This window comes from Festucalex cinctus, chromosome 8 (assembly GCF_051991245.1).
Source record: "Festucalex cinctus isolate MCC-2025b chromosome 8, RoL_Fcin_1.0, whole genome shotgun sequence".
In the NCBI taxonomy this organism is placed as follows: domain Eukaryota; kingdom Metazoa; phylum Chordata; class Actinopteri; order Syngnathiformes; family Syngnathidae; genus Festucalex; species Festucalex cinctus.
In genome coordinates, this window is record NC_135418.1 from 25,331,526 (window position 1) to 25,358,784 (window position 27,259).

A 27,259-nucleotide genomic window follows, 5' to 3' on the forward strand; every position below is an offset into this window, starting at 1 on the left:
TCATTTTTTCCCCCCTGCTCCTACCACGCCACTTTTGGTAAAGGACTATTTGAAGAATGAACAAAATACGTGCCAAGATAATGTAAACGTCACATTTCAAAAAAGATACACAGCACTGGATGGAGTTCTATGTATACAATTACTACAAAAAAAAAAAAAAATACCATTTTGAATTCTCTTTCGATATAAAAGTTGAAAGAAATTACATAGTTTCAGCAAATGAACTGACTCGGACAACCGATAAAAAAAAAAAATGCAATCAACAGAATTGAAACAGTGACTAATTATTAGAATAAAAGACGGCACTAAAAAAAAATACAGTTACCAGAATAAAAGTTGTTACTAAAAAATAAGAGAAAACGAATAATTAAACAGAAAAACGTTTTTAAACAGTAATGGAATGATTATTTTTTTTACAAAAATGACGAGAATGAAAACAAAATGAACTCAAAATTTCTAGAATTAAACTGAATAAACTAAAATTGTAAACTAAACATTTTTTGTTTAGTTTACGAGAAAAACAGCCGTGAGCGAACTATTATTAGGGGGCGGAGTAATTTCCCGTGGAGGTGTGCTACTTCCGCATTCTGACGCGTGACAACCGTTAACGAGTAGTAAAGCGCGAGAGCGGCGGTCGGACGGACAACACACCACGGCGGTGAGCAGGACACAACTTAGCTCGGAGAACCGTCCTCCTCTCCTAAACGACCACACAAACGCGGTGGCTTGAGCAACACACCTGGGCCGAAGCACCAGCGGAGCTTGGACGCCAGGGCTTCAGGTAAGAGTGAGGGGAGGCGGAGGCGTCGACGAAAACTGCCTCGGTTTGAGAAGGGGAGGTGGTCCGTGAACTTTTCGTGTTGAGACGCGTTGGTGTGTCTTTGAAACATTTTTTTTTTCTCCTGGACAAACTTGTCAAGGTAATACGAAGAGAAAGTCTGATTTAAATGTCTTAATTACTTCCGTCAACGTCCTATCAATCTGTCTACTTGCTTCTGTGTAAATGTTTGTTTGTTTGTTTGTTTGTTTGCTGCTTCTTCCAAAGACGTTTCTTGTAGATATTTAGTGAGAATCAACACATTGATGGCTTACACATTTGATTCACATCCTTTCAGCCATTTCCTTTCTCTAATAATGCTAATAGGGTGTGCAGGGCACCCTGGATTGGTCACAACGATTCACAGTGCTCATATAGACAACAACAAAAAAAAGAAAAGAAAAAAAAACAATCACGCTCATGTTTAGAGTGACCTAACATTCATGTGTTTGAAATGTGGGAGGAAGCCAGATTACCCACCCCGAAACCTCACAACTCCGAGGTAGGATCATGTTCTGTGTTACATTTTTTTCTTCTCTAAATCCTTTAATTGTGATACATGTGTATGTATGCTATCTATCAGTGTGAGTGCAGTGTAATGTAAACACGCAAATTGGATATACTTTTTTTTTTTTTTTTTTTTGTCCTTGACATAAAGATCAAATCAAATAAACCGTAAATGCCTTTTTTCTCTCCGCACTCTTTTGGTTTGATTTGACAAGATAGCGCAGATGAAAACTTGCTGGACTCTGTCCAACGTGGTGTTCAATAGAATTCCGTTATTGTGCTTCCTCTTTACATGTTGATGTACACATTTGTGTCTGTGCAGCAATCGTCAGGCGTCATGGGTGAAGCGGCAGTCAGAGAGGATGGTGCAGTGATACGATCCGCTGAGGTCAGCACGATCACCGCATTAGCACACCTACATGCCTGTGCTTGTTTATTTCTACGTTTTAATGCTATGTAATGGCTTCAAAGTACGTAGGCTCGTTTCTGGTGGATGACAAGTGCCTGGATGACCAGATGGAGCAGCTGCACAAGAACCTGAAGACCCTGAAAGTAATTTTTTTTTACTTCCAAGTTGTTCCAAGTTCAAAACTAGTTCTTTTTTTATCATCACTTGACTTGGTTGATTATTTTCACGGTTGATGCAGGGACTTCTAAAAACAAATAAAAAGTCAATTTTTAGTAAGCTGTTACTTTTTGCCATCAGACATGCAAGAAGAGTAGGCCCGTATCCCTCAAGTTCTCCGTCAAAGGCGTGAAAATGTACGACGAGGATGAAACGGTATGTACTTGTTCTTTTTTTTTTCACTTATTTATTAGCTTCTGCACTCAACAGCATTTGTTTATAGTCAAACCTGTCATCCGCCCTGCAGACCCTCCTGATGGCCCACGCCCTTCGCCGAGTATCGCTGTCCACCGCCCGGCCCAGCGACGCCCAATTCGCCTTCGTCTCCCACAACCCGGGCAGTGTCGACGCCCAGCTGTACTGCCACGTTTTTAGAGCCAGACACGCCAGAGCCGTAAGAGACCGACCCGGCTCGCCAACAGACCTCATCTTTGTTTGTCAGTAAACCAAAGGGGGGGCCAAATCAGTGGGTTTAACCAAGAAGATTGAGGTTTTAATGAAATTTAGTGTACTTGTTGATAGTGATGGCGCAACACTACGTCTTAAATTTTAAGTCAATCTGGACGGAGGTTTTAGCATTTTTTGTAAAAAGGGGTGTGACCACCTTCCTTTGAACCCTTATATCTCAAGATATACTAGTTCAATACTCACAAAACGGGTATTGTTGGAATGGGAATTCAACAATGATTCAAAATCTGCAATTTTTTTCCCAATGACTGGTGCATATTTTAGTAAGTGACCTTTTGTAAATGTAAAATATTTTGTTTAGTAGCAATAAAGAGTCAAAGTATGGAGGCTATGCATACTAAGGTTGACTCTTTATATCTGTTTTTATTTCCACTTTTATGCTGCTAAACAAAAAATGTTACATCTCTGGAACTTTTTTTTTTTTTGAGAACATGTGGGGTTTTCCATTTCATGAAAAATGTGGTGGTGTAGAAGTCATTTAAATATGCACCAATCTTGTAAGATTGCAGATTTGGAATCCCTGTTGAATTCCTTTTCAAGCAATACCTGTTTGGTGAAAATAGACCCAGTAGGGTCCTGAGATACAAAGGTTCAAAGGAAGGTGGCCACGCCCCCTTTTGCCAAACCGCTGCAAGAATTTCAGATTTTAGTGTTATTCCACCACTATCAACAAGTGCACAGTTTTTTTTGTTGTTTTTTTTTTGCGATTTGGCATGGAACGACTAATGATCACCATTTAAGAACACAATATTTTTCCTTTAACTCGAGCAACTTGACAAGATGGTTGCGCCTTAACTCATTCACTCCCAATCGTTTTCACTGTTTTACTGTATTTTGACTGATTTTGCAAGGCCCACAGAATATTGTGTTCTATTGCTATAAAACATGGAACCTACCAAAAGAAAGATTAGAGTCTCTTCTTTCATCAAAAAAAAAAAAAAAAAAAAAGATATTTGTATCTGTTTCTGTTTTGTTTTTGGGGTTGAATGAGTTAACAACAGTTATCCAGATAGGTTTGGACAAGATTGTTTTAATGTATGTGTGGATGACGAAAGTAGTATGGCCGTGCCCCATTCTCCTTTCAGGCCCAGTTCCTGAACCTCCTGCTGTGCCGCTGTTTCCAGCTGTCGTACTTGGAGAAGCACCCGGACGAAGCCCAGGAAGTTTCCTCCGGCTCGGCACCTCAACGTAACCCGTCGCTTCTCAACCACGGCTTCCCGCTCAGTGTCAGCGCCTTGGTGTCCTTCCGAAGAGCTCCCTTTCGGGGGTGGATGTTCGGGTCCAAGGTCGTCCGACAAAAGCGGTTTGACTCGTTTTCCGGGTGTCGTTATTGAAGCACTAAGGACATTTTCTTTTGCCCGTGTGCAGAAACACGACAAGTGCTCCGACGAGCAGCAGCAGCAGCAGCATGGCAGCCACGACGAGGTCTTCCCCACCTCCTCCCCGTCCCTGGTGCGCAAGAAAGCCATCCGCAACAAAGTGCTGCGCTCCGGGGCGTACCGCTCCTTCACGTTCACGCCGCTCAAGCAGCGCCACGTGCAGGAGCGCCTCAACGCCTCACAAGGTGGGCCCGCTGTTCAGAAGGCGCTCGCCAGATTCAGGGACTTGATTAGGTAACGCCCTCGGTGCTTGCTAGCTTGCTGGGGAGATCACGTGGAGGTGTTCAGGAGATTTGGCGAGGCTACCACGGGTGCTCATATTTGAGTCTTGAACACGCTGGAACCTGTTTGGTTTTCCTATTCGATGTTTGTCTTCACTTTTTGGGTGTGCAGTGATTGCCACAAAATGGCGGCAATGCACCTTTTAGGCAGAGCTATGGCCTAACTGAATGAATCTCCTCCCTTCAGTCCAATATGATTGCTTGACACTAAGATGCCATCAGGTGGCGCCAAAGTACTTGAAGTGCGAAAACACCAATTGACCTTACCGTAAACCGCGCCCACATGACCTAGTAAACCAATCAAGACGCAAGTCTGAGTCGGCTCATCGCATTCAGTGGGCCAGCAGGGGCGTGCCACGGTAAGGTCAATTGTCAAACAATGCGATCTGATTAATCGCTTAAGTTTTCAATCACCACTGAGCAGAGCAAATGCATGCTCCAAAAGTTCCACGAAAAACAACCCAGGCTCAACTTGAATCCTCACTGCCAAAGATTTTCGGATCTCATTTGAGCTATGCCACGTCAACAGACTTCCTTGACACCAATTACCGGTACTATTTATTAGTCAGCAATCTTGTGGCATCTTACAGTGATGGCAATAATAAATAAAAAAAAACATAAATAGGTGATCAGCAGAAAGCTGTACGTAAGTCAAAAAAAATAAAAATAAATAAATAAATAAATGAAAAATATGTGAATAGACATCCACAAATATGCAAGAGTCACTGTACGTACGGATGTCTTGTCTTTTCCGTGGAGTAGAAAAGGACCAAGAAAAGACCCAGGCAAGACGATCCCGGGCGCCGAGCTTGGCCGAAACCGAGGAAGCGCTGGCTCAGGCTGTGTGGTGCTGGGCCGGTATTGCAACGTGAGTGTATGCGTCTTTTTCTTTTTTTTTTTTTTTCTTTTTTCCCCCCTGGATTTAAAGCATGCATGTGTCACAATACCCCGAGGATCACAAATTGTAAGAAATAGTGCTTGGCCAATGAGTCCAGCTTTTGTTACCACGAAGAAGCCTTGGCATTACGACTTAAAGCGGCATGTATTTGCGAGAGCAAAGCCCGATTTGGCAGTAAAATAGAAATAAGAATGACATTTATGTCCTCTTAAATTCTATACATTTCCCTTTGTGTCATAGTGACAGCAGCTACTCCCTCCTGGCTGATGACGTTTTGGGATCATACCTCCTCTGCCCGCACCCCAAGAAACCCAAAAGTGGATCCCTCATCATTCGTTTCCCATCTGGCCTCATCACACACCTCATTGAAAACACGCGGAAAGGGAATTTCCTCTTGGAGGTACTTATTACTTTATCACTATCATTTTAGCCTCTTCATTTCATTGTTTTGCATGGCTTCCACTATGGGAATGTTTTGTCCAATCAGATTTCAGCATGTTGCCATGTGAATCTAATCTGCCAAGGGTCTTCGTGCTGGCTGATGTAATTTAAACCGTTAGCAATAAGACTGGATTTCAAATTTTAAGTCAGAAAGCCAGATCGCTATAGCCCTCCATGACATCAGCATTTTCCCAATCCTCTGATTAGTTGGTTAGTGCAAAAACTTGTTACAGCCGACCGAGTTCAACTTGCAAAACAGACTTAAATGCATTTAATAATCAGCATCTCTGGTGAGTATTGAATATTGATATCAGGTTTGATTGTAAACTGCTCCACTTGCATTTCAAAAGCCAAATTATTACCAAATGCTACGTTTTCATGTCAAAACTAAACACACGGATGTTGCATCTGTCCTTTTTTGTCTTCGGAATGTGGCAGAAATGCAAAACCGAATTCGGTTCCCTCGCGGAGCTGATTGAACATTACACGGAGAACCAGGACGGGCTGCCGTGCCGGCTGAGCTGCGCCCGGGTCAACCACTGCTACGAGTGGGAGGAGGAAGACGCCACAGAGGCCAAGGCCCAAGAGTTGCGCAGGAGCCTGAACAAAAGCAGAATGCAGAGGATAGTGAAAGGAAAAGGGACTAAATTTGGACAATAGAAGTGGTCAACTGCTAACCTATTTTTGTTTTGCACGTCATCCTTCACTGAGCCACGTTTAAGTTTGGTGGGACATTTCAAAGTTTATTAACACTCAACGCACCTTTTATATTTACCCTGTTGGCACTTCAAGTATCTGTATTCTGTATTGTATAGGTCATTTTGTCAAAGCTGTTTTTGTACTTGCTGCTTTTACGTTTTTATATGTGTGTGTATGTTTTTGTTTTTTTAATCGAGTTTCACACTGTTTTAAGGCATGTACCTGTCCTTAACATATTTGCTCAATCTTTATGGAGTCAAGAGTTCAGGTTGTTAAATCTGATGGCAAAGCTGTTTTTCCCTCCATTGTCAAGATGATGCAAATATATTTGTTGAAATTGAATTGTTTTTGTTGGAATCATTATCCATAAAATTCGTATCACTTGTCATGACACCCAAATGCTGTATAAATGTTTTAGCGAGGTTTTTTTTTTTTTTTTACACAGGCAGGCACATTATTGTATGATTATGACCGATTAGACTGCCCTTAGCAAGATGGCCGACCGCAGCGAGCCAGGCGGCTGGACGTTGCTAAGCAACGACAAACCCACTGCCGAGTGGGAACAGGAATGGCAAAATGAGACCTGCTGCTACGACGACACACGAAAGGCGCAAAACAAACTACCTTTTCTCGCTCGGCTTTCTTTTGTGACTGAGCGAGTTATTTTCCTCTGAACTTCAGCTGACGTATTTGTGGAAGTGGAACTGTTTTTAAGGTAGTTGCCAGTGGTTCTGGTGAGTGCTCACTTTATATCAGCAGATATGCTCCCCCGACCGGCCACTATATTAGGTACACCATAAGCTGCGTTAAAAAATACATATAGATATATAAAAGATACAATATATAATTAAAAGGTATGGGCACCTTGTTTAGCAATCGCCGAGCTACTGTATGTGACTTTCTGTCCTTCCAGGTGGCTGAAATGGGGTCTGAGTCCGTGAAGGTGGTTGTCCGGTGCAGACCCCTGAACGACCGGGAGAAAGCTCTGGGTTCGAAGATGGTGCTGGCCATGGACCTGCAGCGCTCCCAATGTTTCATCAAGAAGCCCACGTCAGCTGACGAGCCTCCCAAGCAGTTCACCTTCGACGGGACTTACTTCACCGATCAAACCACGGAGCAAATGTACAACGAAAGCGCCTACTCGTTGGTAGAGGTGAGCTTTTAGCTAGAAAGTAACACCTGGAGGTAAACAACATACTACTACTTACCATAAGACTGACAGCTAATGCTACTATGTACAGCCAACAAAATTCAATGCAGCTCTAATTACCTTATAGCAATTGATATAGTTCTGCATGAATGTTCCTCTGCATGACATCATGGCTGACAATTGTTTGAAAGTGGCTCTGGATCTTCACCATGCTTTGCTAATCAATTCATGGGCATAGAAATTCGGCGAAGGGTTTTTACAATGTAATTTTCCTCCACATTTTCAAATATAGAAAACAATTGATTTATTTGGTTGCACCCCCAAGAACAAACTATTTTAACTCATTCACTCCCAGCCATTTTCACAGAAGCAGTCCCGTTCGCTCCCGGTTGTTTTACTGGATTTTGACTGATTTTGCAAGGCCCACAGAATATTGTGTTCTATTGCTATAAAAGCATGGAACCTATCAAAAGAAAGATTAAGTCTCTTCTTTCATCAGAAAAAAAGTATGTTTCTATCTGTTTCCGTTTTGCAGCAATTAGCATTAGAAGAGAGCTAAGTTTCATCAGTTTTCACAAATCTATTTAAAATTGTAAGTAATCTAGCTTTTTTTCTAGATGGCCCTGGTTGATATCCTTTGCTCTGCTGCCACCTGCTGGCCGTTTGTGTAATAACTACCATTTCTGCAACCGTTCTTTGCAGTTGAGAGGCTGCATGAAAGCCTTCTGTATGCTCTAGCATAAAAAAAAAAACAACAAAAAATGTATAAATACGTCTTTGGGACACTTAGAACATTTAAATAAAACGTATTTATACGTTATTGGGAGCAAATGAGTTTTAATAGAAGCGATTAAAAAGTAAGTTTAAGATATAGGTCCCTTTTGACATAAAATGCACAATTATTTTACAGGGGGTCACAGAAGGATACAATGGCACAATATTTGCTTACGGCCAAACGGGAAGCGGCAAGTCCTTCACCATGCAGGGGGTGTCGGAGCCCCCGGCCCAGAGGGGGGTCATCCCACGAGCCTTTGAGCACATCTTCGAGAGCATTCAGGTGCATTTGTCAGCACGTAAACCACTTACGGAAACATTGCATAGATTGGATATGGCAGATTTAATTACCCAGAAGTGTCTGAAACAAAAACATAAAAAATACCTAGTTTTTAGACAATTATTATGTCTGATATGATAAACATGTTGCCCAGGGTATAACTAATTTTGATCTTAACTGTGTGTGTATTTCCATGTGTGCCAGTGTGCAGAAAATACCAAGTTCTTGGTGAGGGCGTCCTACCTGGAGATTTACAACGAAGAAATACGAGACCTCTTGGGCAACGACACCAAGCAGCGATTAGAGGTTTGTGGTGTCCTTTAACATTAGAAAGTCTGTGTATGGAATAGAATGATAAGAAACACTCTCTGGCCAAAACATTAAGTACCCCTTACCGTCTTACATTGTGTGAGCCTAATAGTTAAGTGTACAATACGGACAGCACTGCACATGTTACTATGGTGACAAGGTTGTTACACACTCTTGAAGGTCACACTGTTTGAACAAGGTGACAGACTGAGTGTTTACGTTTGTTTTGTTTTTTTTCCCCCTTCGGCCAGCTAAAAGAGCACCCGGAGCATGGGGTATACACCCGGGACCTGTCCATGCACACGGTACACAGCGTGGCCGAGTGCGAGACGGTGATGGAGCGCGGCTGGCGCAACCGCGCCGTGGCCTACACATTGATGAACAAGAACTCGTCTCGCTCGCACTCCATCTTCAGCATCCACTTGGAGATGTGTCGCACAGGTCAAGGCATATGCACGTAACTTGCACAAATGAGTGAAAAGATCATGAAATATAAAGAGCCTTATGGCGCCGCTGTACACACTTGGGTAAAAAATAGCCTATATTGGATCAAAAAGCGACCAACCAAACTTTTTGGGTTATTCACTTAACCCTAAAAGTTAGGTCAAATGAATAAGTCGCAAAACAACCTCCAAAAATTGTTGTTTTGTGGGTTATTAATTCAAATTGACCCATATCTTTTGGTTAAATAACTGATACTGTTAGGTCAGTTCATTTTTGACCCAATTCAACTGGGTTATTCCATTAATCCAAAAAATTGGGTCAAATAAATAGCCAACAAAACAACCCAATAAATTCACATTGACAAATTTAATAACTCAAAAAGTTGGGTCATTTCTTTTTTTTTTTTTTTTACCCAATTCAATCGGGCTATTCAATTAACCCAAAAAGTTGATTCAAATGAATAACCCACAAAACAACCCATCAAATTGACATAAAAAAATGTAAATAACTCAAAATTGTGTCAATTCATTTTTGACCCAATTCAATTGGGCTATTCAATTAACCCAAAAAGTTGATTCAAATGAATAACCCACAAAACAACCAATCAAAATGACATCAACAAATGTAAATAACTCAAAATTGGGTCAAATGATTTTTGACCCAATTTGATTGGGTTATTCAATTAATTCCCAAAAATTGGATCAAATGAATATTAATAACCAACAAAACAACCTAACAAACTGACACTGACAAACTTAAATAACTCAAAAAGTTGGGTCATTTCATTCTTGACCCGATTCAATTGGGTTACTTCAATTAACTCAAAACCTTGGTTGAAATGAAAAACACACACACACACACACCCCAACAGATTGGGTTATTAAGTTAATTTGACCCAACTTCTTGGGTTAAAAAAACTCAAAACGTTGGGTCCACTTTTGACCCAATTTTGACTATTTTTGACCAGACTGTTTTTAGAATGCAGTCTCGTGCACAGACAGTTAAGGAAGCAGGTGCTGAAGCAAAACAAAAAACAAACAGTAGGCCTATCTATATTGCTTCCCTGTGATCCTGAATAAGGACCAGCTGTGCAAAAACTGCACACCGAAAGTCAGTGTTGTTGTCCCTCCACAGACGCAGCAGGCCAGGACCACCTCCGAGCCGGGAAGCTCAACCTGGTGGATCTGGCGGGAAGCGAGCGCCAGTCCAAAACGGGCGCTACGGGCGAGCGCCTGCGCGAGGCCACCAAGATCAACCTGTCGCTCTCCGCCCTGGGCAACGTCATCTCGGCCCTGGCGGACGGCCGCTCCAAACACGTCCCCTACCGCGACTCCAAACTGACCCGGCTGCTGCGGGACTCGCTGGGCGGCAACACCCGCACCCTGATGGTGGCCTGCCTCTCGCCGGCCGACGGCAACTACGAGGAGAGCCTGAGCACGCTGCGCTACGCCAACCGAGCCAAGAGCATCCAGAACCGGCCGCGCGTCAACGAGGACCCCAAGGATGCGCTGCTGCGGGAGTACCAGGAGGAGATCAAGAAGTTGCGGGCCCTCATCTTGACCCAGCTGCCATCTGCTGCTCCCGTTTCATGTGAGTAGACTTACAAAAATGGGAGGAATTCTCATACTTAATAAGTGTGGTTTCCTTCAAACTCATCTATCCAATTTATCACCACTTATGCTCAAGTCAAACATTTTCTCGGTGCCCCCACTTAAATCCTTGCAGCTGTGATGTCCCCCAGCTGCACTGACGACGGCGAGAAGGAGAAGATTAAGAAGGTAGCCCTCGGCCGAACCTTCCCACGCCCGCATATCACTTGACGCCGCCGCCGCTGTCGGAGCTGATTTACTACCCTGGCCTTTCAGGACTACGAGGAGAGGCTGGCCAGGCTGCAGGCCGACTTCAGCGCCGAGCGCGAGTCCAAGGCCAAACTGCAGGAGGATATTGTTGCCCTGCGCGCCTCCTATGACGGCAAATTGTCTGGCCTGGAGAAGATCGAGTCCAGCAGGGGGCGCTCCTCCCCAAGGAATGGTGAGATAGGACGTCTGACGACTGATGAATTTTGAAAGGCAGCAAGGAATGTTGTACAGTGCCGAACCCAGCCCTGCTACAAATAGCAAAAAAGCACAAGTAATTGACCCCACTGGAAATAAAAAATGCTTATATTCATTTTTTTGACTATAAATATACCACAAACTGTTTTTTAATTATATTTTAATTTTAAAAATTTAGTTAATTGAATTTTTTTTTTTAAATTAATTTAATTTATAATTCTTTTAATTAATTGCCATTTAATATGCAATTTTTTTTTCAAGGTTCTCTTTCCATGTATTGTTTTGTAACAAACACAAGCAATAAATTAATCTTTATTACATTAAACAATATCAGATAAATTATATGTAAATGTTTTGGTCTTATATGCGTAAATAAAATACAAACAAACCATTAATTAATATGAAACAGTTTATTTATCCACTTAGGTTGGGGTTGTTAACTTGATAATCACTTTGACTTGCAGTCTTTTAAGCGTTCACTACGACAGCTTCAACAAAATTCTACCAAACGCATGCAGAATAATCACAAATAAAATAAGACTACGATAATGCAATAAATAAATAAATAAATAAATCTGTGACTTTATCAGTACGTCTCATGTTTCATCATGAAATGAGAAAGTTGAAAATATTACATGTGGATTGCACTTAACCGCTAAACATAACTAGACGCTGTATAAATAAATAAATTAAATATACATAAATATTAAAAAATAAATAAAAAATAGAGCCTACTGGCCAATCAACATAAAACTGTTTATTTTTTATTTTTTTTTATTTTTTTTTTATTTCAGTTTTCAAAAACAATGATTAAAAATACATAATTTCAAAGGGTTTGGTTTCATTTTGTGGGGATCTTCTAAAGAATACATAGTTGCACTTTTATAGATAAGGATAGGTTCCACTGCCCCGCCCCCCAAAAAAAGAATAGGTGAATTTGCAAATGAATAGCAAGCCATGAATTGGCAAAGATTTTTTATTTTTTTATTTTTGCTTTGTCTCCTAACACAAGCGAGCTCCAGCAGTGTGACAACAGAGGACAACACCAACACCTCCCCTAGCGGCACAAATCAGGTTCGCACACTGGATGGAAAACCGCCCTCCAATAAATAAACACATCGAAGCCTCAACTTTTTGCATTCATTCTTCCATTGCCGTGTAGCTGCGTCAGTCCGCTGCGCCACGTGCTGCCGCTGGGATCCAATCAAGTCCAGATGGAGTCCCAGATGAGTCGCCTGGTGTCAGCACAACAGGGGATGTGGAGCAGAAAGAAGCCCTGGAGAGGTTGGTGGCCAGCTGCCATGTCTTCTTACCTGCGACACTAATGCCGACACGAGTTGATTGCAGACCTCTACCATGATGAACCTAATTTGGATCATCATCACATTTTTTTTAATGTATTTTTATTATTCCTCATTCATATTGCATGTGTATAATTGGGGCTATAAAAATGTTGGTATTGTCTCTGATGCAGGCTGCAGAGGCTGGAGCAGGAGGTGGTCGGCGGCGAGCAGGCCCGCAACAAAGAATTCCAGCAGAGGAAGCAGCAGAGGAGGAAAATGGCCGATCAGAGGAAAGCGCAGCTCATCAAAGCGTTGTCGGACAACAGCGAGGAGAGCGACAACGTGCTGTACAGCGTCTACGACTCCATTCAGGAGGAGATCCACGCCAAAGGCCAGATGTTGCTCAAGGTCCAAGGAAAGGTCGGTTAGTGCCAGAACATACTCGTCAAAAAACATTCAGTTATGTAACCAATATCTGATAAGGTCCATGACGAGAGCGCTAAGAAAAGAAACAAACACTGTCAATGAGGAAACAACAGGTGGTATCAAAAATTCCTGAAAATAATTATATAAAAGCAAGAAATAAGACAATACACATCCTTAAAAATACATAAATATAAAGTATATATTGTACTCTGAGATAAAAAAAATAAAAAATAAATACATGAATAAAAGAAATTTAAATAAGTGACACTTTAATGTAAAATACAAAGCAAAATATTGTGTGACAGAATTATGGCAAAAAAAATATACATTTTGCGTATGGTAATTTTTTTACTTTTTTTTTTTTTTTTAAGTTACTATTAATTATTTCAATCATCGATTAATCTGTAAATGATTTTTTTTAAATTATTGATAAATCAATTGGATGAAAATAATCATTGTTAAATGTCCATCCTATATTCAAAAATAGTACATTATTTATAAATAAATAATAATAATAAACTAGTTTGTCCAGAAGCAAACATGTTGATCATTATTTTCCAAAGTAAAATCAGATAATTGCAAATATCTCATTTTGATTAAACACACAGATATCCAGCTGCTTTTATGGAGGACGGATTGTGTAGAATGTTTACTGTTAAGAGAATTTGGATAATTTTAAGATAAACAAGGTCCTTACAATGGTTAACTGCTTAATTATTAAAATAAGTCCTAAATAATCGATTGTTGGACCTCTAAATAATATAATATAGTGATTATTGTTGTTGTTGTTATTATTTCTTTATTATCTATTATGTCTACTATTTATTTTAATATACTGTATATGTAAATATAATGAAATAAGTGATTTTGTTGTGTTTTTTTTGGATAAACATAATGGTAATTGAAGATGTGCATCCTAATATAAACGTAATCGAAATCCAGACTGTGAAAAAGAAAGATGTTACTATTAAAAAAAAAAAAAAAAAAAAAAAAAAAAAGTGACCTACATTAATGTCAATGAAAACTGAGCATGATTATCTTTGTAAAAGCAGCATTTTTGTGCTCTCATGTTGACCAAATCTATAACCTATATACTCGAGAATGTGTCAAAGAAGCATCTTCGAAAACACGGCCCTTTTTTCCCTCCGTCAGCTGAAAGCGGCCAAACTGGAGATCCGCGACCTTCAGGCGGAGTTTGAGGAGGAGCGGAACGACTACCTGGCGACCATTCGCCGTCTGGAGCGCGAGGGCCAGCTGCTCCACGGCCTTTTGGAGCGCATGGCGCCGCTGGTTCGCCGCGACTGCAACTACAGCAGCCTGGAGCGCCTGAAGCGAGAAGCCGCGTGGGACGAGGAGAGCGCCGCCTGGAGGTTTCCCGACGTGAGCGTCCAGAGAACCACGCTGCCGTCAGGTGGGATGCAGCTGGTCTTGAATCTCCATTTTCTGTAATTCTTTTCCCTCATTAGGGACGCGGGTGGACTAGATTTTCTAAACTATATTTTTAACAATATTTAAGGCGGTATTAAATCCCTATTGTGTCCCTCAGCTGTGCCTTCAAACCTCTCTCCGACCAAAGGCCCTGAAACATTTGTGGTGAGTTTCTGGTGTGGCTTCCTCCTCTCCTCATTCTCACTACCTGAAGACATTTACCCCCGCCCCTGTTGCAAATGTGTCTTTGTTCCCCAGCAGGTTGAGGAGGATCGGTACAAGGAGCTGCTGGACCGCAGCGACAGTGAAAACATCGCCAACACTTACTTCAAATGCAAGAGGGCCAGCCAGCTGCTCGCAGGCGAAACCGCTTCGGGACTCAGTAAGATTTTTTTTTTTTTTTTTTTTTTACTCTGTCATCCCATTAGATTCGATATAATATGATCATCCCCCACTAATACTTCAGTCCGAGCCCAGCCACCAACAGCCACTAAGTGACTAACTAGCAGCCCACCAAGGCGCACCGAATATTGTGTTCAATTGCTATAAAAACATGGACCCTCCCAAGCAAAAGATTAAACTCTCTTCTTTCATCAGGAAAAAAAAAAAAGAGTATATTTCTGTTTCCGTTTTGAGGCAATTATCATTAGAATATAGCTAAGTTTCATCATTATTCACAAATCTATTTAGAGTTGTGAGTAATTGAGCTTTTTTTCAACATGGCCCTGGTTGATCGCCTTTGCTCTGCTGCCACCTGCTGGCCGTTTGTGCAATAACTACCATTTCTTCAACCATTCGTTGCAGTTTGCAGTCTTGATCAAAGACTTCTGTATGCTCTAGCATAAAAAAAAAAAAAACATAAAAAATGTATAAATATGTCTTTGGGACACTTAACATTTAAAATTGGGAGCAAATGAGTTAATATGACCAAACGTGTTTGTTACAGTTCGATGAAACCAAGGTTGGACTTTATTATTTTTGTTGTCATTATGTAGAAAAAGAGGAGGAATTATAAACAGTTCCAAATACCTGGCAGTATTAGCACATACGCTTCAGGCTTCTTCTAGTAAGGAATAAAAATGTTGGCAAAAGCCTACTAGAACATCTGAAATTTATTTGTGGTAAATCAGTCATTTTAAATGGCGACAGGTGTGTGTTGACTCCCATTGAACACAATTTTGAATGTGATTGGTTCATTCCAAACAGCTAAATCTCAGGTTGAGGGTGTGCACACTTATGCAACAGCATCATTATTTTTGGTTCCCCTCTTGAAAAAAAATGCACATTTTTGTTCAATTGTGCAGTACCGGTTATAGGTCATAGAAAAAGTTGTGAAAGTATTTTATCGTGGTGGTTTTTTTTCCCCTACAAAAATATATGCATCTCAGCAGGGGTGTGCAGACTTTTTATATCCACCGTAGCTCCTCACATACATCAAAAGCTTGTTTCAAGATGTCACTTTGACTTCCTTAAGCTAATTATTGTACTACTTTCCTATATAAATAGGGCTTTGGCAGCAAAAAAAATAGGTGACTGTGAATGATAGTGGATTCATTCAAAGAACATGAAGTTAATAAATTTGCCTTCTCCCACAGCCGCCCACGCCCCCTCCTCACTCTTGAACGGGCCACCCCACCTCAGCGTCAACGCGAGCCTGGACTCGGCCATACCACGTCCCTTCCGCCTGGAATCTTTGACCGTCCCGGCGTCCACTGGTAAGGCCAAGCGGAAAAAAAACAAATCTCTTCAGTAATGGAAGCAAGTGATAAAACACAACGAACACTATGTTATTTTCACAGTGGCACAGTAGTTTTGACTTTATAAACTAATTTTAAGAATTTGTATGCAGTAATAAAAACTAAATGTTTTTAATAATATACACGTTTGATGCTTGAATTAAATGTACAGTATTTAATAACATTGACAAGCAGTTTACAGAGCTCTTACTGACTCGTAAAATTTACTATCAATTTACCAAATATACTCCTTTTTGCGTCAGTGTCACATTTCACACTGTGGCCTGATTTCATCTTCCATTGTAGAATATGAGTTGAGGTTAGAGAGAGGTGTCAATTTCAGAATTTGACACCGTCGAAATATAAGCCACAGATAACGTCCCCGCCCCCGTTGGCCGAAGCCTGCACCTCAGCCGGCGATAACGCCGACCGCAAAAGGAAACAATCGGCCATTGAGGCTCCGCCGGCGTTACGTAACCACTCAAGGAAGGACTTAAAAGTCAAACACGCAAAAGGGGATACAGCGGTCAGAGAGAAAGGGCCGTCTAACTTAACACGCGTGCCGTGTTCAAGCTAATCTGATCATGGAAAAGCAGCAGGCCTCCCGAGTAAGACGAGTAGTAGGACCACATGCGAGTCAAACACTCTTCAGCAACTCCGAATATCTGCAGTCAAACGTTTTATTTTTCTTGCCCATTTGTGGAGAAAAAAAATGACAGTAGAAATGGACTTTGCTACTTTTCAACCTGAAAGACAATTTGAGCATTTTTCCCAACAGAAAAAGTTTCTGAGAGATGATCGTGAATTTTTTTTGGAGCAGGGTTATTGTAGTTTTTCAATTTTTCGTTTTAGTAAGTTTTGATTTCATTTTTTTTAAGTGTAGTTTTAATTTATTTTCAGGGTGGTTTTGTTTATTTCTTTTTCAGTTTTAGTTATTTAAGAAATGCTTAGTTTTCATGAGTTTCAGTATTAGTTTTAGTTTTTTTTTTGTTTTTTTTGTTTTTACACAATGAGAGGGATGTCATCTGAAGGTGCTTTTCTATTGGCTGCTGCTACAACCCCTAGCAAAAAGGCGTGGACCCTGAATTTCAAGGAATGTCAAAGTCCCGTAAACATTTTCTCTACTGGGAAACAATCAGTCATAAATGAGCTGCAACACAACAGGACATTGTTGGAAAAACTGCATAGAAAGACCGAGAAAGGAAAGAGCTGCTCCTTTTAAGTTCTTCAACCTCTTCGTCCTGAGCCAAGTGGCCTCTTAATCTCTCACTCCCTTTGATTGGTGAAGTCGAACCGCTCCGCTTACTTGTACGACTCGTCTCTGAGCAGTCCCAACTTCCTGAGCGCTTCTTTCCTGTCTGCGCCCATTCCACGCACCATCATCATCGTGTACGCCACAGAGTTGGATGCGTTGGGGGTGACCGGCTGATCCTCCGGGACGGTTTTGAGTCGCGGCTCAGGTTGCTTGATCTCGTTTTTGCGGTTGACGACGAAGGTAGCGGCTCGTTCTGGACCGGCCGCCTTTGAATTGTTGGGTAGCCACGCGGCCTGTTGCTCGCACCTGGCGTGGTGGTGGAAACTGGCGCTGTTCTGCAGACCCTTGACCCTGGGCCCGGGAGGGCCCGGAGCGTAGCAAAACGAGGGACTTCTCAACGGGCTTTTTGAAAATTCGTTTCCCACCGACGAGTTTGACTTGGGGAGCTCCAGTCGAGCGGGTTCCGACTGTTGGTCTTTGAGGAGGCCGAGTTTCTGCAAAGCTTCCTGTCGCACCACTTTGGGATCTGTTGCGTTCTTGAGACCGTGCGATGAGTTTGAAGCAGGAGTCGCTTCCTTATCTGTCTTCGCTGCGATGTTGGACGGGATTCTTTGGGGTTTTTGTGCAACAGGTGGCGGGCCTGTCCTACTAAACCTGGCGGCCGCTGAGATAGCTCTGTCGGACCTTCCCACATTTCCGCCGTTTGGACCTTCCGTGGTGACCGGAGTGCGTTTGACCAAGTCTATGGTGTGATCGACTGTGGGACATAACGGCGTTTTCTTTGTGGAGGCGCTCCGCCGCAGGTAAACAAGCGCATCATAGGATAAAGGTCCTCTTTCGCCTGTCTTCAAGTTATCTTTGGGTTTGACCTCCAAGGGTACGTCAACTGCAGCAGGCTTCTGGATGCAATTGTTACCAAACGAAAGAGACTTGTTCTTGTTTAGCTGAATAGCAGATTTCAACTTTGGTTCCGAACTATTGGAGCTGCTCGCCAAAACAAACGGCGTCGGTACAAGGTAGTTCTGTATGGGTTTGTTCTCTACCTTTTCCCTGATGGTTTCCATAGAGTTGTGCTTCTTCAGACCTAGAGGACAAAAGGATGTTTGTTAGCAAAGAAAAGCCAAGCTGACAGAGAAGATGATAAAACAAAAGATGAATTTCATTGGCAACTTTACAGCTAAATCTGCCACTGTCGCCGGGAAGATTAGCTCACCATTGAGTTTGGTTTTACTCATGGAGGCTGATAGGTCTGCCAGTCTGGAGGCCAGGCTGCCAGGATCGGGCAAGAAGTCCGTTTCGTCGTTGGACATCCCGCCATCGTCCTCGGCGTCCAAAGACTCGATGGTCTCCTCCAAAAACATAAGACAGGCTTTCTCCTCGGCGGACAAATGCTCCAGATTATCATCACTCTGTAACGCAAAAGATAAAAAATATTCCTCAGCCGGGTTTTCACTTTTCAGTTTCCAGAAGTTTCAGATCATGAGACTTACGGAAGCAGATTGCCCGCTGACAACGCTGTCACAACTGCCGGCGCTGTCCATTTCAGCCAACATCTCGAGTCCAGTCCCACCGGGCCAGGTGTCACTTTTTGGCATTTTATCCAAAAGTCAGAGGCCCCAGAATGGCTGCGTCACTCTGGATGATGGGGAATATGTGACATCACAAATAGTTCATGCAGTTTATTTTGTTTAGATTTGTTAAAATCGGTGTCACTAACATCTTTAAAGCTGATTTCGTGGGTCTGTTACAGACAGACTTCCTGTTTCGCTGGCAGACGGACTGACTAATGGAAACTCTGTCTAGTCCAGGTGTTTCTCATTGTCTCGTCAGTTGCTTGTATTTAACTTTCCTGGTTTCTTTCGTTGTCGGTTCATTGTTTGTGTTAGCGGTCGCTGTCACAAACAAGCGTACCCTTGTCAGGTCAGTGGTTTTTTGTTTCCTGGATTCTTTATTACAATGAGTTTAGATGTTTGAGGACATTTTGTATTTTGATTTTTTTTTCCCAAGTACACATGAAAGCATTTTTGTTTTTGGTCATACATAACAATGTCCTTTAGCTATTTTTAGAACAGGCCCACCGGTTACTAATGTACAAGTTACAGGGGCTACCTGGTGCATTTAGAAAAATTACACTAACTTTCTAAATCCAAACCTACTCTTAACACAAGGTTAGAGTTTGGTAAAGGCTTAAGTCTTACAGTTAAGATTGAGGTGAGAGGTTTTACTATACTAATGCTACCCTATTATAAAAAACAAAACAAACAAAAAACTTTATATTCTACTTAATGCATACTTATTTTCAACTCAAACTCCAAACCTAACCTGACCCTAACCCAGTCTACAATGCCGCAAAAACTGAACTGCAATATGCTGAGGAACGACTTGTCTATGGGATGACTGCGCATTTTAACGTTGCGTTTATGATAAAGCATGTAAACTGGCATGTGACTCAGATTACAATACACATGCCTCTCCTAATCGTTCATTCACCCCCCCCAAAAATGCACCACACACTACCTGTATTTTATATTACGACTAAATCTATTTGATGTTGCAAGCAGACCGTAGCACAAAAGAACATTTTGTCCTCATTGGTTTTGGCTGCTTTTCAGTTCCTGGGATGAAAAAAAAAAAAAAAAAAAAAGAGTGCTCTTTATTGTTCACACTATGCGACCTCCAGCTGTCAGGATGTGGTGATAACGTTTAAAAAGTGTCACAGGGCTTATGCAAATAATAAGTGTGCCCTTCCAGATGAATGGTGACAGGATTCATGCAGGACTTATTTGCAATTATCAGTTAAGCATGCTGCTCATTTTGTCGGCTCCTTCCTTTGCTTCTGCATATCCCTCATAACACGCCACAGGACATTCTACGAGACATTCAATTACTTTTATGCAACGCTGAAATTTAGATCACATTAGATAACCTTCACTAGTCCCACAAGTGGAAATTTTGCATTGTTTCACCAGCAATAGTGGATACAGGAACCAGACATCATTTGCCTGAGCTGATTGCACAGGAAAATTCTTCATACCACAATAATCACTCATGATAATCTTTCAGAAAAATGCTCAAATTGTATTGGTGTGTGTATATTCCACTGAAGATAAAATAGTTTTTAAATTGACATCAAGCTGTAATGAAAAGTCTTTACAAAGCTAATAATTGGTGTGCTATTTAAAAAAAAAAAAAAAAAAAAAGAGAATAATGCTCATTTTTGTCATGTTTGTTATGTATGTTTGGTTACTATGGCTACAAGATATTATGATCATCTTTGAGTGCAGTTACTTTAAGTCCACTTATAAGGACATTGAGTCCACTTTAAAGTCCAAAGACACCAAGAGAACTTATGTTTAAATTAAACTGACGTCATTTACTTTGTGTAGGTTTGCACCTAATTCTGTGGCCGCTGAGTGTGTACATCCACAATACGATTAAAATGGCGGATTAAACTAACGACAAATTCAATGTCCTACCTAATTCATACGAAATGACAATATAAATTTAACATATGGGCATATAATACCTGGCATCGTTTAATACTAGCAGTGATGGTGAAGATTAAGATAATGTTGGCTTGTACACGCGTTCTCGGTAAAGAGACTATAATGACAAACGTTGTAACGCTCATAGGAACGTTTCACTGATCCAAAAAATAATAATAAAAGTACCTTTAAGTCGTTTGTGCTCCATGTTGTTGTCGTTTCGGGCGAAAGTGCTCCTCCTGAGCTCGCTGTCAGTGCTTACCTGCGCGAGGGGGGCTAAACTGTCAGCCAGTCATTGCTCGCCGTCCCCAAGGGATCATCCAATCAGAGCGCGCTGTAAAGACGCGTTGTCATGGTAATAAGCTGAAAATAAGCCCTACTACTACAGCTGTCCACAAATATTTGGCCCCAAAACTAGGCCAGTAAATGATTTAAATGTGAACTTTTAAAGCTGGAAATGGACCAAGCTAAAAAAAATAAAATGCTCTTTATGTGCTTTGTAATGAGGGTGACTGATGTGTTGCAAAGGAATATTTCAGCAGAAGGGACATGCGTCTGGCAGTTAACGGTGGCTCAAGTGAAGCAGTGTGTGAATGTGCATTTGATTATCACTCGTGGGAATAAGGCAAATAAACAGCATTCTTTAATTAACCGTGGAAGAGTACTACAGCAACTGTGAACCTTGAAACCCCAAAACTATGAAACAACCGAAATCCTACTTTATTATGACACAAAACAAATACACTGCTTGCCGTAGTTTTTAATCGTGATACAACACTGCAGGGAAAAAAAAAAAGTCAAGTAAATCCAGTAATGTAATGTTTGGTGTGTAACATTCATGAATAGTGATGAGAGCTTGTAAATGTCCAGGTTAAAAACTAAAAATGTTAGTTCACATTAAAACAAGAAAATCCTCAAATAACTTTTTTTTTTTTTTGCATTTTCACATCACATTAGTCCAATTAACAAAAAAGTCAATCTTGTAAAAAAAAAAAAAAAGTTTTGTTTACAGCACCATCATTTGCCATCTCATTTAAATGAAATCAACACAAAAAAAGATCACTTCAAGTTTTACTATTGCAGGAAAACCAAAAGTCAAAATCAGCAGCGAAAACCCAAAAGTTGAACTAGTTTAAAAAGGAAAAAAAAATCATTTAAAAAAAAGTGAAACCATCTTGCGTAATGTCACCAAATCTCACAAAACAGCTCAGTGAGTGTCTAAAGATATATATTTTATTTTTGTGATCAGGAAGATTATAGTCTCCTGATGAACACAATTTGAACTCAATGTGTCACATTAGGGAAGGACCCTAAACGGGAATCCTTAAGACAAAAAGTTTGACTTAGTCTTGTATAAAAATGAGGCATGTTGCTGAAATCTGAATTTGTAATTCAACACTATTTCCTTTTTTTCACAGAACGGATTATCTCACTTGAGCAGTTCCGTTTCTCGCATTGCTCATCAATTTCAGTTGTGCGTGTGTGAGACCTCCGCCAAGGCTTGAACGTAGCTGAGAAACAAATTGACCATTTAAGAGGTTAACAGCTTAAAATGAGGTTAGTTTGAGAATGATTTTACCCACTGTGAATGCAAACAGGCTGAATAAAAAAAAATACAACTATCTCCACATTTGTTTTTTAAACTTAAATTGTTAAAGTGTTCACACACACACAAAATGTGGACAAATGTCCTACATTTTGATAAAAAGTCAGCAAAGGCCCAATTATTGGCTGCGTGATTATGCTGTGGTATCAAGAGCCACCTGCACCGAAGGCACCACTCCGCCACCTGGAGCCTGTGTGTCTCATCACGCATTTTTCAAAATTAACAAGTGCATAACCTTCAATTGCTCTCCTGATAAAGACAAAATGTGGAGTTGCATGTTTTTTTTTCCATTGAATTCACATAAATTCCAAACTCATCTGAGATGTAAACGTGTTAAATGATGTTGTTAAATGAAATTCTACATTTTAAATAACACACATTGACATTGCTGGCGTCGGGGTGAACCTTCAATATCCTCTTTTGGCCAATTTCACGTTTTTTCCCCTTCAGAAATCGATATTTAATGGGTGTAGTCAACCCGCTCATTTGTGCTTGCATCATCACTGCGCAACCTTTGATCACTTTCCCTTATCCAGGCATCCATTTTCTTTACCGATTACTCCTCACAAGGGTCGCGGGGATTGCTGGAGCCTATCCCTGTACAATCTGAACTGGTTGCCAGCCAATCACAGGACACACAGAGACGAACAACCACTCACAAGCACACCTAGGGACAATTCAGAGCGCCCAATTAACCTGCCATGCATGTCTTTGGAATGTGGGATGAGACCGGAGTACCCGGAGAAGACCCACCACTTAACCACTTAACCACCGTGCCGCCCCAATTTTCATTATTACTGGACAAAATAAATTACTATGTACTTAAAAAAAAATATATATATATTTTTTTACACCCGTGAATACGTTAATTCGCCAAAGACAATTTGTTTTTCAAAGACGATTATCGGTCACTCTCCATGTGTTACTTTTACAAATTACTGACCAATAAAGTGACGATGCAATATAAATGGCTCACCCAATCAGCTGTTTTCAGAAAATTGATGCGAGATTTCCGCCCGTCGACAGCAATGTTTTTTTTTTTTTGCAGACAGCATGTTGAAGGCAGAGAACGAATAAGTTGCTTGAAGCAAAATGGCGTTAGTGGGCAGTTAAAAGTCGAACACACTGCAAGTGACGCGGATGTCGGCGGACGACGTGAGGTAGTCCAGTGATTCCCAACCACTGTGCTGTGGCAATTTTACTTAATTGCTTTGGAAATGATTTCTTTCCTACAAATAACACTCCTTTATTCATCTGTGAGCCATGTAGAGTGAAAAAAACTGATGCCACAAGATGGCGCCAAAGCACTACTTTTTCGACTAGACAGGGCTCTGCTGCCATCTTGTGGCATCTTCATAGCGTTTTAGAATGAGCACAAAAAACGCTGAGGGATGGCAATTAGATGATTTTTCAAAACCGTTCAGCCCTAATCCATATTTTTGCCGTTTTGCTCGGTGGCGATGCCGTGAGATTTATGCGCCTTGGCTCAATAAAGGTTGGGAAACACCGAGGTAGATGGCCACAGACGTGGAGGGGCAGCACAAAAACCCCCCGAAGCAGCTCGACATTTCAGACTTCGCCAAAATTGGTGTGGCCCGTCTCCCGGGCGTGCTCGCGCGCCTCCTTCTGTCCCACCAGGCCCGTCTGGCACACCGCGCAGCGCAGCGCGAAGCGGTTGACGTCCGTGAACTGCCGCTTGCGGCGGGCCTCGTCGGCCAGCTCCAGGGCCTGCGCCAGGATGACGTCGTCGGCGGTGGAGAAGACGGTCTGCGGGGGCGAGCCGGGCGCCTCCCTCTGCAGCGGGTCGTAGTGGATGCCGTCGTAGATGAGCAGCACGCGCTTGCGGTAGCCGGCGTCCTCGCCGAAGCGGTCCACGCGCACCGTCTGCGTGTCCACCACGCAGATCTCGCACTGGTAGAACTTGGACAGGATGGACACCTCGATGGCGCCGCCCCACGTGTCGCCGCGCCGGATCCAGGCGCAGTAGTCCTCGTTGCTCTTGCCCAGGACGACCTCCGAGTACGCCGCCGGGTCGCCGGACACGATCTGGGCGATGAGGCCGCGCATCTCGGGGGCGCACGCCGGGTCGTACACGCCGCCCTCCACCACGTAGTTGACGCTGGTGAACAGGCACGAGTTGTCGGCCGGCACCACGCGACGCGCCAGCGCCGGCAAGGCGTTCAGGCGAGGCGTTCTGGTCACGACGGAGTGGCCGCCCAACTTGGCCTTGTTTTTCTCCTCCTCCACGATGAGCGTGTCGCCTGTAGGGGGGGCAACCGCAACATGTTATGACAGGTGAACCTCCGCCGCCTTTTTTTCCTTCAAAAATGTCTTACTTTTTATGACTGAAGAGAGAAAAAAAAAAACGTTTTCTCTGAACTCTCAGTAACAAAAAAAAAAAAAAAAGTCTAGAATTCTCATTTTAAAAGTGAGAATTCTGAGAATAAAGTGAGAATCCTGCCAAACGTTTTTTTTTTTTTCTCTCTTCACTAGCCCTAATCCTCTTCTGCCTTATACAGAGTACCTGTACCACTACAAAAAACAACAACTTTTGATTCCCAAATCAAATTGGTAAGTTGCTGGTGACTTGATCTGACGCTTGCTTCCTACCAGACTTGATGGGGTAGTCCTTGAGGCGGGCGTCCCCGTTGCGCAGGTCCAGGCTGGAAGGCGGATAGCCCACCATGATTTTCTGCACCTCGCACGGGATGCCAGTCAGCTCCTCCACTTTGCTTTTTAACTCGTGCACGCACGATTGGTGAGTCAACCCTTGCATCACGTGAGTCCCGTTTTTGGCCTTACAGCGAAGACGCAACATCCTGCCTGACAGGAAGGGGAAAATGCAGGAAAATGACAACAGCAATGATGACAGTTTGGAGAGGAAGTTTAGGACGCTCTTCCTAGATGACACACACCCACCTGGCTTTTTTAAAATACAAAATGTGACTTTTTGCTTGAAATTGTATTTCTTTAACAACTTTGATCCTCAAATGTTTATTTTAGAAAAGTTTTTGTTTTAAATTGAATACTTTTCCCCTTTTAAAGTACTTTCCCCATTAAAGTATCCCTATATACTCTATTATGCAGATTTTTTTAATTTTTTTACACAATGTTAATTGTTTCTCCGACTTCTTCCTCAAGAAGACAATTTTTTTTTTTTTTTTTTTTTACTATATTTTTATGTGTAACCATTCAAGTCTGAAGGCAGAGATTTTGCTTCAGCCAAACACAAAACCCGACCTAACAAAAACATTGCTTTGTTTTGCAGCTCTTTTGTTCGGAGGCTGTACTGTGTAGCTTTAGCATGTTATCGAGACAACTTGCATTTTATTTTATTTATTTAATTTTTGGGGGGTCACATATACAGTACTGCGCTTCGGCGTCAAATAAACGTAATTGAATAATCCTGATTAGAATGATTGTTGTGAAACAAGTGTGGTGGGTGGGTAATGTGTGTTTGAGCGAAGCTATCCTGGACTAGCATGCTAACCTGTCCATTAACTTAGCGTTCACTGGATATTTTCGCTCCGAGCGGCCATCTTCGTCCTGTTCTCGTCCTCTGCATGAATGAGCACGTTTAATGACAGCCGCGACAACTTAATCGGCTGCTTCTTCCTTCCTTTTTTTGTGTGTGTTACCTGTGGTCGCCAGTTTCCAGCGTCTCGAACAATGCACACACGCAACCGCGGGGCGGGGCGAAACGTCAACCACATACTGGTGACGTCACGACGTGGCCACTACCGTAAGGTCTCTAATAGCTCACAGGTGGGCATTCTTACCGTGACTTGGCAACACGTGTGTGCCCATTTTAAATAGGAAACGTCACACGTTTCGTCATGTAGTCAAAGTTGAAGTAGATGTACATTAAAAACTACAGCTTATTATAGCTCTCCAAAAGTAACTATATATGACATTTCTTTCGGTTTACAAGATCAGATGTTTTATTCTCTTATGGGATTATTTCTCAAATTATTGAAAATGAGGGGGAGGGCGGGGAGCGAACGTGATACCACCGGTACGGGAGTCGTTATCTTATTCCATTGGCCATCTGTTCGCTCAAAATAATGAAGGTTATGTGTACGCTTCTTGTAAGTTAAACCCATCAGATACTTCTTTATTTTATTTATTATTGTTTTTTTTCATGGGTATTCATTACTTCCAATTCCCGCATCCACATCCTTGTAGTCAACTATATATCTACTCAAGGACGTTTATTATATTTTAACAGCTCGCAAACAAGTCAATCCTATCCCACTCTGAATGTAGTTACTCAAGTCATCCACACGAGGGCAGTATTTCATCGTATCTCAGTTGTATCTCCGCTTTCCTCTAAACCTCCACCACGAATTTGGTTGTACATCCACACGGATTCTCAACGATTCTTCTTGATTTTTGTTGAACTATATTTCATTGTCAGCTTTCCTGATGCACGCTTATTCGCTCATCGCATTATTGGACAATTTTAAACGAGCCGAAACCCAGATAAACGTCACCCTTCCAGGGAGTGCGCCATCTTCTGGGGACATTTGCTACTGCATCCAAGCCACTAATTTCTATGTGGAGGACGCCCCCAACTGGTCGCCAACTTAGCGTTTTTTTTAATGACCATGTATAGTACGCCATTAAAAACAAAAAGAAAAAAAAAAGACCATGCATAGTAAGGCCTTTTATTATTATTATTATTATTATTATTATTATTATATATATATATATTTAAAAAAACGTCATTAAAAAGAAAAAACTTACTATACATGGTTGTTTAAAAAAGAAGAAGAAAAAAAATACCTTACTATACATAGTCGTTAAAAAAAAAAAAAAAAAAACCCACCTTACTATACATGGTCATTTAAAAAAAAAATCTTACTATACATGGTCATTTAAAAAAAAAATCTTACTATACATGGTCGTTAAAAA

The 27,259-nt window shown here is 41.6% G+C and overlaps 4 protein-coding genes across 13 annotated transcripts; 2 read left to right on the forward strand and 2 right to left on the reverse strand.

The window, feature by feature from the left end:
* The first annotated feature begins 589 nt into the window (after window positions 1-589).
* sh2d5 (SH2 domain containing 5) lies at window positions 590-6,457 on the forward strand. The gene is made up of 10 exons (XM_077530796.1): window positions 590-781; window positions 1,647-1,712; window positions 1,796-1,876; window positions 2,031-2,105; window positions 2,197-2,343; window positions 3,503-3,703; window positions 3,786-3,981; window positions 4,840-4,945; window positions 5,216-5,375; window positions 5,855-6,457. Exons 2-10 carry the CDS (start codon window positions 1,662-1,664, stop codon window positions 6,074-6,076), a joined length of 1,239 nt encoding a protein of 412 aa, XP_077386922.1. The 5' UTR covers window positions 590-781; window positions 1,647-1,661; the 3' UTR covers window positions 6,077-6,457.
* A 192-nt stretch (window positions 6,458-6,649) lies between these two features.
* On the forward strand, window positions 6,650-23,609 carry kif17 (kinesin family member 17). Of its 4 annotated transcripts, none has more exons than XM_077529379.1 (16): window positions 6,650-6,849; window positions 7,029-7,268; window positions 8,176-8,322; window positions 8,524-8,625; window positions 8,880-9,069; window positions 10,207-10,662; window positions 10,798-10,850; window positions 10,938-11,103; window positions 12,139-12,200; window positions 12,289-12,410; window positions 12,601-12,829; window positions 13,988-14,246; window positions 14,382-14,428; window positions 14,522-14,645; window positions 15,859-15,978; window positions 22,158-23,609. In XM_077529379.1, the coding sequence occupies exons 2-16, from the start codon at window positions 7,038-7,040 to the stop codon at window positions 22,223-22,225; spliced, it is 2,376 nt and encodes a 791-aa protein (XP_077385505.1). In that variant the 5' UTR covers window positions 6,650-6,849; window positions 7,029-7,037; the 3' UTR covers window positions 22,226-23,609. The 4 variants fall into 4 exon arrangements, with proteins under 4 accessions (XP_077385505.1, XP_077385506.1, XP_077385508.1 ...); XM_077529380.1 differs by having other exon boundaries at window positions 14,525-14,645; XM_077529382.1 differs by having other exon boundaries at window positions 12,298-12,410.
* Window positions 15,893-21,065, reverse strand: LOC144023673 (uncharacterized). Of its 2 annotated transcripts, none has more exons than XM_077529383.1 (4): window positions 20,926-21,065; window positions 18,745-18,889; window positions 18,468-18,663; window positions 15,893-18,338 (listed from the first exon to the last, which is right to left on the reverse strand). In XM_077529383.1, exons 2-4 carry the CDS (start codon window positions 18,847-18,849, stop codon window positions 17,302-17,304), a joined length of 1,338 nt encoding a protein of 445 aa, XP_077385509.1. In that variant the 5' UTR covers window positions 18,850-18,889; window positions 20,926-21,065; the 3' UTR covers window positions 15,893-17,301. The 2 variants fall into 2 exon arrangements, with proteins under 2 accessions (XP_077385509.1, XP_077385510.1); XM_077529384.1 differs by lacking the exon at window positions 20,926-21,065 and adding an exon at window positions 18,972-19,257.
* Window positions 21,484-26,116, reverse strand: yod1 (YOD1 deubiquitinase). Of its 6 annotated transcripts, none has more exons than XM_077529386.1 (4): window positions 25,984-26,069; window positions 25,836-25,904; window positions 24,956-25,164; window positions 21,484-24,606 (listed from the first exon to the last, which is right to left on the reverse strand). In XM_077529386.1, the coding sequence occupies exons 2-4, from the start codon at window positions 25,841-25,843 to the stop codon at window positions 23,915-23,917; spliced, it is 909 nt and encodes a 302-aa protein (XP_077385512.1). In that variant the 5' UTR covers window positions 25,844-25,904; window positions 25,984-26,069; the 3' UTR covers window positions 21,484-23,914. The 6 variants fall into 6 exon arrangements, with proteins under 6 accessions (XP_077385512.1, XP_077385515.1, XP_077385514.1 ...); XM_077529389.1 differs by having other exon boundaries at window positions 24,956-25,168; XM_077529388.1 differs by lacking the exon at window positions 25,836-25,904 and having other exon boundaries at window positions 24,956-25,168; window positions 25,984-26,116.
* Window positions 26,117-27,259: the final 1,143 nt, after the last annotated feature.